Below are 14,641 nucleotides of genomic sequence, written 5' to 3'. Positions count from 1 at the left end.
ATGTTGATGTTGAATGATGATGTGATGAACTGTGATGGTGATGTTGAGTGATGGGTTATGATGTGATGGGCTGTGATGGTGATGTCGAATGCTGGGTTATGATGTGATGGGCTGTGATGATGATGTGATGTTATGGGCTGTGGGCTAGGCCGGACATGATGTGATGTTGAATGAATATTTCGAAAAACGCCGACCTATGCTCTGGGCACGCGCATGTACGCAGTGCCAGCGCGGCAAGGTTCAGCGCCACACCCGCTTGCCACCTTCAACCTTTCTGCCACCCGACGGGCGTTTCGACCACGTCCACATCGATTTAGTTGGACCGCTTCCCACCATTCAAAGCTCCACTCACCTACTCACCATGATTGACTGGTTTACCCGCTGGTCCGAAGCCGTTACCGTTCCTGACGCGACCGCCTCCACAGTAGCTGCAGCCCTCGTCACTACGTGGATCTCTCGTTTTGGAAAGCTGTCCGTCGTCACAACCGACCGCGATCGCCAGTTCAAGTCAGCATTATTTGCCGCGCTCACCAACTCTCTCGGCACCAAACGAATCCGGACCACGGCATACCATCCTGCGTCGAACGGCCTGGTCGAACGTCTACACCGACAACTCAAAGTTGCGTTCCGTGCCTCCCCCCACATCCCATGGTCAGAGGTTGTCCCGCTTGTCCTCCTAGGCTTACGCGCCGCCGTCAAGCCCGATCTGGGATGTTCCGTGGTCGAGCTCGTCTATGGCACAACGCTGCGCCTTCCTGGAGAGCTACTGTGCCCACCTCCTGTCGACCCTCCGAGTAGCGCCTCAGACTATGTCAGTCGGCTTCGCCAAGTCATGGGTTCGCTCAGGCCATACGCCTCCCGCCCACCACGCTCCGCCAGCAGCTACCAACACCCTGACCTGACCACCTGTACCCACGTCTTCATCCACTGTGACGCCGTGCGAAAACCACTCCAGCCCCCCTACACCGGCCCATTCCGAGTTCTAGAGCGCGCAGACCGGCACTTCACCCTCGACATCAACGGTCGCTCCGACGCCGTCACGATGGAGCGTTTGAAACCCGCCTTCTTCGACACATCATGGCCCGTTTCTACCTCCCATGAACATTCGCTAGCCCGACCTGCCCAACTGGCTGTGTGCAACGCTTCACCTGGTCTGCCGACCCTTCCGACCCCTCATCGGGCTGTCCCATCCTCCCGGGCGCCCCCGAGACGCGTCTCCTTGGCTCCTACCCACGCCGTGTATCACTCTTTGCCGCCGGCAGTTCGCTAGGGGGGAGCCTTGTAGAGGCACCATCGTTAGCGCTAGCATCGCCTGGCACGCGGACAATAAACGGTGTGGCGCAAGCCACTGATCAGTCTGCTTTGGCTGTCACGCTCAACGGTTGTTTAACCGTTAGCCACATAACCAATAAGTTGCCTATAGGCAGCCTATGCAAAAACAAACAATCGACATAGTTCAGTTCAGTTTAAATGTTTTATTTTACAGCTTGTACAGAGGTAATGCCATACAAAATGGGGTAAAGAAATCGAATGCATTATACGGCACGAATTAGAAGGATCAAACGCCATAGGCGTGGAATTGATCCAATATTGTATGCATACAACTCAAGCTGACATACGACAGTGATCGCTAGGAAACACAAAATAAAAAAATAATTAGTATTACAAACGACTCATACAGGACCAGGACCTTTCAATCAAAGAAGAAAACACCAATATCAACAACATGACGAGTCAACACCTGATATGTAAAGCACCAACGACAATTACACAGCGCTTTCACCCATGAAATAATCATGAATCATCTTCCTGAGAACCACTAACGAATTACAAGTATGAATATAAGGTGGAAGCGAGTTCCAAACTTTGGCCGCGAAATACTGGAAAGAAAAGTAGCCATAGTTGGTTCGAATACTAGGCAAAGTCAAGACAAATGATCCCTGATTCCTTAATGGGATTACGCAGGTCTTGGCCTGTAAACTTACAAACGGTACGGAAATTAGACTGTGCCGCAGTTTGAAAACAATTACACACAATCTACGCATAAGCAAAACCTGGACCGACGGTATATTGAAAACATGATATACAAAAGGAGACACTTTCTTGAGGCGATAGCGATAACATGGCACGAAGCGCCTTATTCTGGGCTATGCGCACTGGATGTGTCGTGGACCGGTATGTCAATGCATAACATTCAATGCCATAAGATATATAACTTTGAATATGTGACATGTATACTGTTCTGACAACTGATAAGGGAGAGAGATATCGAAGTTTGACAATAGCATATATACCTGAGTATATTTTTTGACAGATGTGCGAAATATGTTCATGCCATGAGAGATGTTCATCAAACACTAAGCCTAACAGTTTAACTGACGAACGTCTCTCAATGATATGTGCACCTAGGGCCAGAGATATGCCGTGTGATCGAACGTGCACTTGTGGTGGCTTAAATAAGACATAGGATGATTTGGCTGGACTGACTACGAGTTGATTGTAAGTTAACCAGGTGTTTAACCTTAAAAGAACGTTATTAGCTTTTGCATACAAGTCCACAACGTCATGACTCTCAACAAAGATTGATGTGTCATCTGCATATAAGATTGTTTGAGACTTAAGGTATGAAGCCAAGTCGTTTATGTAAACAAGAAATAAAAACGGTCCCAAAATGGATCCTTGTGGAACACCAGTAGAATTGGACCCAAGAAATGAAGACGTTTCCCCGAGTTGTACAAATTGTCTTCGATTCCGGAGATAATTACGTATTAAACTGTGAGCGACGCCACGGACTCCATAGCGTTCCAATTTTATGCACAATAGAGAATGATCTATAGTGTCGGACGCTTTTTTAAGATCCACAAAAACGCCCATGGTTAACAATTTTGATTCTATATTACGTTTAATCAGTTCACTAATGGAGAGGGCAGCCAATTCCGTTGATTTATTTCTACGGAATCCAAACTGAAAGTCTGATAATAAATTGTGTTTCTGAAAAAAGTCCTCAAGTCTAGTAAGCAGTAGACGTTCAAATATTTTAGCAAGTGTGGGCAAGATAGATATTGGCCTGTAATTCTCCGGTTGTACTCTACTACCTTTTTTAAAAATAGGGCAGACCTTGGCAATTTTTAATCCATCAGGAAAACATCCTTCGCTTATCAGCTCATTAAAAATACACGACAAGGGTTCAGATATCAAGCATACTGTGTTCTTGAGAAAGGAAACCGATATCTTATCGTACCCCACAGCTGCGGTTTGTTTCAGTCTCCGAATGACTGATTCTACTTCGCCGGGACAAGAAGGTGAAAAGAAACACGTGTATTCGTTGTGGGATGGCAAAATATTGTCTTGCCTTTCATTATCGCCAGCAACTACCGGTGAAACAACACTTAAGAAATGTTTGTTCAATATATTACATATAGCTTTCTGATTACTAGTTTGGGTTTCGGTGTCATCCATTATGTTTAAGACAGCAGAAGTTGGCTTCACCTTCCCTAATGCACTATTGATAAGATTCCACGATTGTCGTGGATTTCCAAACGCGGCAGAAAATTTTTGTTGAAAATAATTTCTCTTTGACACGCGTACTAATTTCGTCGTCAGATTCCGATATCTTATGTACCGTTCTTTTATTCTCAAATTATCAGGATTATTGCGCACCTTTTGATACATATTAGCGCGATGGTTTATGGATCGCAACAAGGCAGCCGTAACCCATGGCTTACGTCTTATCTGTCTCCGAGATCGCAAAATGGTTCTAGATGATGCGTCAACACATTCGAGGAGCACTTTGTGGAATTTACTAAACTTAGCAGCAGCGGAAATGTCAGTGTTTACAAAGGACCAATCCACACCACCCAGGAGTGTTCTTGCCACATCAAAGTCGCAGATTTGGGAACGAGTCACTTGTTCTGTGATAACATGAGACGATACCAATCCAACAGCAAACATGATATTGTCACGGGTAATAGGCGAGCGTGAGAGGACGAAGACGTTCTCTGGCACGGGTGGCGGTCTCTTCCTCTCGTGCTGGCCCGATAATAAACAGACTGAGTCACCTCCGTTTCTCTTAACATTATCATGATCCGTCATATCGCACGGTACCACCCCAGCTTTGAAAACAGTCGCGTTCAAATTCGATATGACATGATCTATTAAGGTGCCGTCACAGTCAGCCGGAGTACGAGTGGGCTCTCGGATCCACTGATCCATACCATTCGCAAGCAAAGTATACAAGTACTCACTGGACTGACTATGTTGAAGCATGTTGATGTTAATGTCACCCATTATTATAATGTTGTATTGGGAGAGAAGGAGACCACTAAGAACTTCGTCTAGTTTTGCAAGAAAGTCAGTCACGCTACACTGGGGCGACCTATATATGGCACCAATTATAACGTCTTTACCCTTAAATGCTAATGAGTCAGGACTAAAAAAGTCAGAAGAGACCTCCACAAAAATAGATTCGCAGAAATCGCACTCGATTATAATGTCTCCTCTCAGCCTGTACGGCAACACTTCATTCACAAGCAGCGCTACTCCACCGTGGCAACCGACTGTGCGACTGGAAAACTGTGTTATAACCTTGAAATGAGTAGTATACTTCATTATTCTTTCTCAACCAAGTTTCAGAAAGCCCAAATACAGTTATGGGATTTTCTGTTGATGTAATTAATGAACATAGTTCATCGTAATGTTTATTTAAACTACGCACATTTAAATGAAACAAAGAAAATGTGTTACACAAATATTTCTCGTCTATAGGTCCTGTAGAGAGAAATATGGAGCAGAAATACTGATCGGTCACAAGAACCAAAGGTGCAGTCGCCGTCTCAGCCCTACGACATAAAATTGATATCTTCCTTGGTTTTGATCTGTAGAACTGGAGAGTCATCAGATTTCCTGGCATAAATCTTTCCTTTGTTTGTCCACAGATGCTTCCAGTTTGTTATCTTTTTTCGTGCTACCGCAGCGCCCATCAGTTGTTTATTTGACGGTGACAAATGTTCATTGATAAATATTTTGGCAGCACCAGATAGTCCCAAGGACGCACAAGTTAACTTCTGCTTCCTGCCCTTATGGAGCAATTCGTCCCTCTTTGTTCGAGAAATCATGCGAACGATAATATTTTCCTGATCAGATTGCCGTGTTGGAACGCGGTGACAGATGTCAATGTCCGCATTCTCTAACTTCACTCCCGATATCTCAGCTATCTTTTTCACAACATCAGCGGGACCGGGTGCATCCTTCGGTACTCCTTTGATTTCAAGGTTGTTTAATCGCTGGTGCTGTTCTAAAGCAGATAGTTCTTGTTGCGTCCTCTGAACACATTTCTTCAGCTCGACGATTTCAGTTTTTAAATCATTCACCTCACAACGCAAGGCATTAAGTTCCTTAATGTCATTTTTGCATTCATTGAGGCTGTCATGACAATTTTGTATGCTGTCTTTCAAGGACCGGTTGTCGGCCCGCATTTCTCGTTTCAAGTCTTCAATAGCCTTGACAAGCTCCTTAATTTCTTTCGCGGACACTGTATAAGCAGTCAATGTACGAGAGCACCGAACAGGCAACATTTCAGGCAACGGTTCAGCGGCAGTGCTGATAAACTAAACAAAATTACACAATAGAAAATGACGTTCTCACCTGCAACACGAATAGCGATTAGATCATGCGTACAACAAATGCACTGCCGCTGAAGTAAAGACGGCTCGATAACGGCAGCCTGCTTTTAAGAACCAGCGATGAAGTAGAGGGCGGGAGCACCGAACAGGCAACATTTCAGGCAACGGTTCAGCGGCAGTGCTGATAAACTAAACAAAATTACACAATAGAAAATGACGTTCTCACCTGCAACACGAATAGCGATTAGATCATGCGTACAACAAATGCACTGCCGCTGAAGTAAAGACGGCTCGATAACGGCAGCCTGCTTTTAAGAACCAGCGATGAAGTAGAGGGCGGGAGCACCGAACAGGCAACATTTCAGGCAACGGTTCAGCGGCAGTGCTGATAAACTAAACAAAATTACACAATAGAAAATGACGTTCTCACCTGCAACACGAATAGCGATTAGATCATGCGTACAACAAATGCACTGCCGCTGAAGTAAAGACGGCTCGATAACGGCAGCCTGCTTTTAAGAACCAGCGATGAAGTAGAGGGCGGGAGCAGCGAACAGGCAGCACCGGTTTAGATCATGTTGACAGGTGGATTCCAGGTGCCGATGTTGACTGCAACACGAATAGCGATTAGATCATGCGTACAACAAATGCACTGCCGCTGAAGTAAAAGCATAACATACATAAAAAGTCGATACATAGTCCTGAGAGTTTGTATTGACAGTCGGTAATAAAAAGTCAATAAGAAGGGGATAGAATAATTAGAAAATACATGTGATGCTGATAAAAAAACAACAATCATTTTTATAAGGGTCATGTGCTCCGATATCAGACGATCGGGATTTCCGGACTGCCGATGAAGAATTGGATGGCCGTAGGATACTTTTCCACGGTAGGATCAAGCCCTTTGATTCCTAGTTCTGCCTTTGCTTTGACCAGAGATCTCAAATACTGGAATCTTGCGATAACTGATAAGGTGGGATTATCATGTACGCCAGAGCCGCATTGCTCCCAGAAGGACTGCCAAGACATTTTCCCAGTAAAGGGCACAATTTGGAGCTTGGGCAGGGGTTGACGTGCGTTGTCAATCGTTGGAAGACTGGTGTTCGAAAGATGGCGGTTCGCCCTGAGGTTAGCATCGGCAATAAGCTCGGGGTCACATCCTTCCGCTTCGGTATCGATTTCCTCATCGTCCACAATGGCTGAAATCTGACTATCCATATCTGCAAGTATAGCTGCCTTGCTGGTGAGAAGAGAAAGCTTGAGCTCTACAGCTTTTCCCGCCGTTATTAATCCTCTTGTCGTACATTTCAATCCTTATACCATGACATTAATCCTTTCGCCATCCGAATTAATCCTGCTTTCATTAATTTTAATCTTCATTTCACATAATTTAATCCATTTCTCATGCAATTTAATCCACGTGACTATGTGTGGGCTACGTGACTTTTTCTTTGTATTTTGGAACAATTCCCATGTCTACGGGTATTGCACATGTTTTTCATTATTAATGTGGGCTTCTGAACCATAATGGGATACTGTGGGACTGTCAATCTGGATTATGGTATTGTGGGACTATTCCCATGTCTACGAGTTTTACCCATGGTTTTCATTACAAACGCGAGTCTCTGCTCTGTAATGGGTACTCCGGGACTGCCAATCTGGATTATGATATTGTGGGACTATTTCCATGTGTACGGGTATTACCCATGCTTTTCATGAGATATGCGGGTTTCTGCATTGTAATGGGATACTGTGGTACTGTCGATCTTGGCAACGATATCCTGGGTCTATAAGGGCGTCTACGGGTATTCCGCATGCTTTTCATTAAACATGCGGGTTTCTGCACAGTAATAAGATACTGTGGGACTCTCAATCGCAATTACAATATTGTGGTACTATTCCCATCTCAATGGGTACTACCCATGCTTCTCATTAAAAACGGGGGTTTGTGTACTCTAATGGGATACTGTGGGACTGTGTATCTGGACTACGTTATTGAGGGGTATTTCCATGTCTATACGGGTATTACCCATGCTTTTCATTCAAAATGCGGGTTTCTGCATTCCTATGGAATAGTGTGGGACTGTCAACCTTGATTACGATATTGTGGCACTGCTCCCATGTCTAGGGGTATTACCCATGCTTTCCATTAAAAATGCGTGTTTCTGCTCTGTAATAGGATACTGTGGGACCGTCTATCTGGATTACGATATCGTGGGACTATTCCCATGTGTGCGGGTATTACCCAAGCTTTTCATTAAATATGCTGGTTTTGCCCTGTATTGGGATATAGTGATCCACATAGACAGTCCCACAGTATCCCTTACAGTGCAGAAACCCGGATTTTGAATGAAAACCATGGGTAAGACCAGCAGACGTGGAAATACTTCCACACTATCGTAATCCAGATTGACAGACCCGCAGTATCCCATTAGAGCGCAAAAACCCGCGTTTTTAATGAAAAGCACGGGGAATACCCGTAGACATGCTTATAGTCCCAGGATATAGTAATCAAGATCGACAGTCCTAGAGTACACCGTTACAGTGCAGAAACCCGCATATTTAATGAAAAGCATGGGTAATACCCGCACACATGGGAATAGTCACACAATAACGTAGTCCAGATACACAGTCCCGCAGTATCCCATTAGAGTACAGAAACCCGCGTTTTTAATTCGAAGCTTGGAATATACCCATTGGCATGCGAATAGTACCACAATATCGTAATTGCGATTGACAGTCCCACAGTATCCCATTACTGTGCAGAAGTGCAGAAGCCCGCATGTTTAATGAAAAGCATGCGGAATACCCGTAGCCGCCCTTATAGACCCAGGATATCGTAATCAAGATCGACACTACCACAGTATCCTATCACGGTGCATTTACAATGTAGAAACCCGCGTTTTTAATAAAATCATGAGTAATACCCGTAGAGTAGATATGGGAATGGTCCCACAATATCGTAACCCACATTGACAGTCCCAGAGTATCCCATTACAGTGCAGAAACCCCCGTTTTTAATGAGAAGCATGGGTAATACCCGTAGACAGAGGCATAGTTCCACTATGTCGTAGTCCAGATAAACATCCCCACAGTATTTTATTAGAGTACAGAAACCCGCATTTTGAATGAAAAGCATGGGTAATACCCGGAGACATGAAAATAGTCCCACAATAAGGTAATCCAGATACACAGTCCCACAGTATCCCATTAGAGTACAGAAACCCTCGTTTTTAATGAGAAGCATGGGTAATACCCATTGACATGGGAATAGTACCACAATATCGCAGTTGCGATTGGCAGTCCCACAGTATCTCATTACTGTGCAGAAACCCGCATGTTTAATTAAAAGCATGCAGAATACCCGTAGACGCCCTTATAGACCCAGGATATCGTAATCAATATTGACAGTACCACAGTATCCCATTACAATGCAGAAACCCGCATATCTCATGAAAAGCAGGGGTAATACCCGCACACATGGAAATAGTCCCACAATATCATAATCCAGATTGGCAGTCCCGGAGTACCCATTACAGCGCAGAGACCCGCATTTCTAATGAAAACCATGGGTAAAACTCGTAGACATGGGAATAGTCCCACAATACCATAATCCAGATTGACAGTCCCATAGTATCCCATTATGGTGCAGAAACCCACATTAATAACGAAAAACATGTGCAATACTCGTTGACATGGGAATTATCTCAAAATACAAAAAAATAACGTAGCCCACACATAGTCACGTGGATTAAATTGCATGAGAAATGGATTAAGTTATGTGAAATGGGGATTAAAATTAATGAAAGCATGATTAATTCGGATGGCAAAAATATTAAATGTCATGGTATAAGGATTAAAATGTACGACCAGAGGATTAATAACGGCGGAAAAAGCTGTAGATCTTGTCGAGAACGACGAGATCGACGCAAGCGGCAACTGTTGAACAAGAGAGAACTGATGTTCTGAGGCTGGAGTTCTCTCTTGTTCAACAGTTGCCGCTTGCGTCGATCCCGTCGTATGAATGTTTATGAGTGAGCAAAAATGTAAGAGTGAAAGGAGGATGAGTGAGAGAGAGAGTGGTTGGTTTGTCCCTTGAGAAGACGCACCCTTGGAAGTCGCTGAGATGGCGTGTTAGCTTAGCTCAATTGGTAGAGGCCTGGACCGGTAATCCAGAAGATGTGGGTTCGAGTCCTACAGCTAGCTAACCTTTTCTGTGACGTTCATCTTTCATCGTTCATTTCTTAGGCAATTTGAGGCTTTGTATGTGTTTGTCCTTTCTATGTTGTTCCAGCCTCAGAACATCAGGTCTCTCTTGTAGAATGCCACCTCAGCACGAAACATCCCACTACATCATCATCACTTAAGTATTCGTTGTTGCTGTTGTTGTTGCTTATTTCATGAAATCTTCACAATCAATATTTTTAGAATAGCCAAATAATAATCGTAAGTAATAATATTCTTAACGTGTAAACTTCACGGAAGATTTGAAAAATATGTCGCTAATACCGTCAACAAGCCATTAGCTGGTTCCTTGTCCGAATGACAATCCGTCAGGTCAGCCGAAGCGGTTCCGACCACCCGGTACTTCTCCCGGTACTTCTAGAGCTTCTGGATCGAAAATGCTGTCATCAAGGACATATGGCGTCAATTCAAGAATACGTGCCTTTCTGCACCTCTTCCGGTTTGTTGCCCAAACGAAATCCGGTTTCGCAGCAAACACGCTCTGCGCCAGCCACTATGCCGATTGATACTGTTATCGCTTCTGATTTGAGGAGAGAGAGGGCCGTACACGCCTTTTTATGGCAATTCAGATTGCCACAAAGAGGCGTACGCCTCCCATTTTCAACAAATCAGGAAAGTGAAAGATATCATTTTGCTTGGTGGCTGGTTCCCAACGTCTTTAGTCGCGGAAGGGCCGGAAGTCTTCGTAGCAACGGAAGTTGTGACGGAGGCTTGTTTATGTTTACCTGAGGATGTGATGTATACTGGGCCTCGAACCACGAACATGGTGGAAGACTGGCAGAATGGCCTACTGAGTCAAACCGACAGGTGACACCTCAGTTTGGCAGAGCTGTTGCAGTGACTTCAAGCCTCGCAGCATGTCACTCAGAATGCTGAATGCTCTGAGGCATGACCTCCTAACCATAGGAAGACCACAATGCCGAAGCGTGCTTCGGAGGAACACACTGTTGCTTTCCGAGATAGAGAGCAACGTATGTACACTGTTAAAACAGAACTTCACCAAATAATATGCTCCTAGCCAACCATCATTCCGGATGATATCATTCTGTGTCCTAATTTGTTCAAAACAGGGGAGAGGCGCCTATCTGGGACGTGCATAATATGTCCCAGATAGGCGCCTCCTTCCATTTTCAACAAATCAATGCACAGAATGATATCATTGGGAATGATGGTTGACTAGGAGCTATTTGGTGAAGTTCTGTTTTAACAGCGTAGCGGTGTACGTTTCCCCATGTTTCCTGATGATGTGAACTACGTGGACTCAATTATTGATATCGGCGTGCTCCCTGGAAGTTAGGGGTATTTTGAAATGACTTTGTGACTGTTGGAATGCAATGACACCTTCCTGCAAATAAAAAGGAGAGACTGCTCAATCCGTGTCCGAATAGTGGTGATTCACAACGGAGCACTTCGTCTTAGGATGACGAAGTTGGGGACTATTGCAAAACTCTTGTGTGCGTGGTTCCAAATTTTTGCGAATCTGACAGAAGGCATATATGGCATACTGCCTGACATTTTTTATTATAGTTCTCAGCAGCATCGGGGGGATGGGGGGAGGAAATCGGATTATACAGGGTGTTTCAGTTAAATCCCCGGGCTAAATAATTCGCGAACCGGTGCACCAATCGAATAACTTTCTTTTTTACAAGTATCTGTCCAATACCGTCTACAAGATGCGCACCGCGTGAATGAGCGGGAGGCGCTCATTATTTAAATAAAAATGCAAATGAGTTTCGTAAAAAAGCGTAACTTCTAAAGCAGGGCGCTGTCGGTATTAAAATGGGTACTACCCCTTTTGGGACCTTCAGTGGCCACCTTTCAGAGAAAAATCTGCCACCGAAGCGGGTCATTTGTTGCAGTAATTAATTGGTTTCGGTTTACGTATTTTTGTCGCGGCTGGTCGCGGCGAAGCGCAAAAAGACGCTCTTTCACTCCCTTATCCATCAATGAATTACGTCCTTACACCAATGAATTACACCAATGAATTACGTCCTTTTGCGCTTCGCCGCGACCAGCCGCGACAAAAATACGTAAACCGAAACCAATTAATTACTGCAACAAATGACCCGTTTCGGTGGCTGATTTTTCTCTGAAAGGTGTTCACTGAAGGTCCCAAAAGGGGTAGTACTCATTTTAATACCGACAGCGCCCTGCTTTAGAAGTTACGCTTTTTTACGAAACTCATTTGCATTTTTAGTTAAATAATGAGCGCCTCCCGCTCATTCACGCGGTGTGCATCTTGTAGGCGGTATTGGACAGATACTTGTAAAAACGAAAGTTATTCGATTGGTGCACCGGTTCGCGAATTATTTAGCCCGGGGATTTAACTGAAACACCCTGTATATTTCCTCAATAACTCTGCTGTAATCGGGTTGAGCTGAATCTGATTCAACTAAGTTCTGGTGGAGTCGGATTGAATCAAGTGCAATTCCTCGGTTTCCTCGGCACGATACACGTAACACACCAGTGATAGACACAGAACATTCCGCAGTGTCTTTTTACGTGGCGGTTTGGGGTGTTGGACAGGTCGCGGCCTTCACCCGTGTGGGATTCGACTGCGGATTCTCACAAGTTCTGTGATAGCTGTGACTAATTCCGATCGCCCTGGACCAGCGGTCTTCGTGGAAATACCGGGTTAAACTTCATACAAACTGACAGTATTATACGATGGCCCGCTTATTAAGCATTCTTTTCGATGGGATATACACACGCACGCGCTTCCTCGCTTGGATTCCCTTTCACTATTGATCTTTTCGCCGCGTGGATCATCTTTCTCGTTTGGTCTTCTTTCCCTATGGATGTTTCTTCCCTATGGACCTTCTTTCTCCTTTGGATCTTTTTTCCATCTGCCATGTGACCCCGTTGGATGTTCTTTCCCGAGGGATCTTTCTTCCACAAGCGAATGGAAGCAAAGCATGCGCGCATGGGGGAATGCCTGACGATGGCAATGTGGTTACTGCGCGGTAGTCACATGACTTCCCTGCTTTCGAATGATGTCAAAAACCAATACGCTGAAGGGTGGCGGATGACGGCAAAAAATGGGGCCGATAGGGAGGACGATGAGCACCGGGTTGCTATGTAAGGCATGAAAGACTGCGCAAGCGTGGCAAGATTACAAAGTTACATCAGCCCGGGTGCCGTGCAGTGAAAAGTCTGCATTGGTCAGCAGACGGCCGGGTTGTCACATACTCTGGTAGGTGTGGTGAGCGGTCGTCTTCATGTTTCGTCTGTTTTTCCCGTCGTTCGTCGCACCCACTAGACTAGTGCAACGGCTGTAGGGCTACGGTGAAGGATCGAGATGGCGCGTGCTGATGTGCCCAGCGGATCTGGTGACGACGTATCTAGGAGCCTGTTTGATAAGCGGGCTCACGGAGTCGTAAGAGAGGTATTTGTCAGGAGCGACGCCCTGTCCTTATGAAAAAAAAGTTTTCCAGATTGTATACGAGCTGTATACAAAATCCTGGGTTAGGTGTGTTAAAGGCAGATACCTAATGTATACAACTCCTATCTAGTTTTTATATGTTTTTTCTAGGAAATGGGCGCGGGAGTGGTTACAAATCAGGTAGCCAAAATGTATATAAACTCAAAAGCATATTGGTTAGAAACTGTATACATGTTTAGCACAACTTCTAAACCGGCTGTGTAGAGTAAAATGTATACATAGTGTATGCATAATAGAAATTCTATAGAAATAAGTCAAAAGAGTCACTAGACATGATAATGAAATTCTATAGATCTGATATGGAAAATCGTTTGGAATTGCTTTGGACAACTAATGGTTATTTGGGACAGACTTCCTTTTGATATTTGTCCAAGAGATTTCGAAAGACATCTCCGCTCTGGACTTCCTCTCGACTTCCTTTTGAAAGTCAACACACTTTGGTGTGAACATCTATTGAAACTCATTTACTTTTCTTTTGATTACTCCCCCCACCCCTCCCTGCACATGGTACGTTGTCTCGGGTTGCCTTGGCCTCAAATTTAATTCAATCTGCTATGAAGTATTAAGGGAGAAGAACGCGAAATCACATGTGAACAGGTGCACTTTATTGAGTCACTTCATTTTTGAAATTATCGACGCGATGCTTTCCTTGGTCTCCCGTAGGCTGGTGCTTGTCTACCTTCACAGTGTTCTTACAGGGAAAGCGCAATTTTCACCTTTTGTGTGAAAATATAGAATAGCATCTCCTTAATATTTTGTGGCACACTGTGGCATGAAGTCCTTTGTGCATGCTCGGAAAATAAGTTGAGCTGAGCGCAAACTCAGAACCACGTGCAATACAGCTCACTGCACGAAGCAGCTACAAATACTTTTTATATCATTAAGCTTATCCCTCCCCCAATATAATGAAATAAATATGACATTAGAAGACTCACCTGTAGCAACAATATAAGCCTCGAAGCATCTGTGTCCGAAATCCATTTGGCGGCGAATTTCTTTCCTCACAAATTATCTACGCTTTGCAGTATCCGTAAACTCGCATCAATGTTCTAGAGGTTCTCGATCCGATGGACGTCCAGCATCCCAGATCGGGCCCACTTTACACAAACAAAAAAACGCTTTGAACGCGAAAAAAACTAACTTATCAGAGAAATTGTAAACGGCGCCACAACGCTGTCAAGTAAACATGGCAAAGATCGAGCGGGGAAGGAAGGGATTGGCTCGGCTTGAAAGCCAAACAATGTTGCCCGCTGTGATTGACTGTCATCAAGAGCGAGGAATTGAGGAGGAAAGGTGCGCGGAAAATGACAATATTGAAGAAAAGAAGGAAGAA

General features: G+C 44.6%; 2 protein-coding genes across 2 annotated transcripts; one reads left to right on the top strand and one right to left on the bottom strand.

Annotated features, from left to right (window-relative positions):
* Positions 1–361: 361 nt before the first annotated feature.
* On the top strand, positions 362–1,270 carry LOC135373336 (uncharacterized). Its single transcript, XM_064606555.1, has one exon. It carries the CDS (start codon positions 362–364, stop codon positions 1,268–1,270), a length of 909 nt encoding a protein of 302 aa, XP_064462625.1.
* Positions 1,271–4,838: 3,568 nt separating this feature from the next.
* Positions 4,839–5,573, bottom strand: LOC135373335 (uncharacterized). The gene has a single exon (XM_064606554.1). The coding sequence runs from the start codon at positions 5,571–5,573 to the stop codon at positions 4,839–4,841; it is 735 nt and encodes a 244-aa protein (XP_064462624.1).
* Positions 5,574–14,641: the final 9,068 nt, after the last annotated feature.

Source organism: Ornithodoros turicata, unplaced genomic scaffold, assembly GCF_037126465.1.
Source record: "Ornithodoros turicata isolate Travis unplaced genomic scaffold, ASM3712646v1 Chromosome23, whole genome shotgun sequence".
NCBI lineage: Eukaryota > Metazoa > Arthropoda > Arachnida > Ixodida > Argasidae > Ornithodoros > Ornithodoros turicata.
Note: the sequence above shows the minus strand (reverse complement) of the source record. Positions and strands in the feature narration are given on the sequence as shown.

Coding starts and splice junctions, on each gene's coding strand:
- LOC135373336 (XM_064606555.1), top strand. CDS start 362: ATGATTGACTGGTTTACCCGCTGGTCCGAAGCCGTTACCGTTCCTGAC.
- LOC135373335 (XM_064606554.1), bottom strand. CDS start 5,573: ATGTTGCCTGTTCGGTGCTCTCGTACATTGACTGCTTATACAGTGTCC.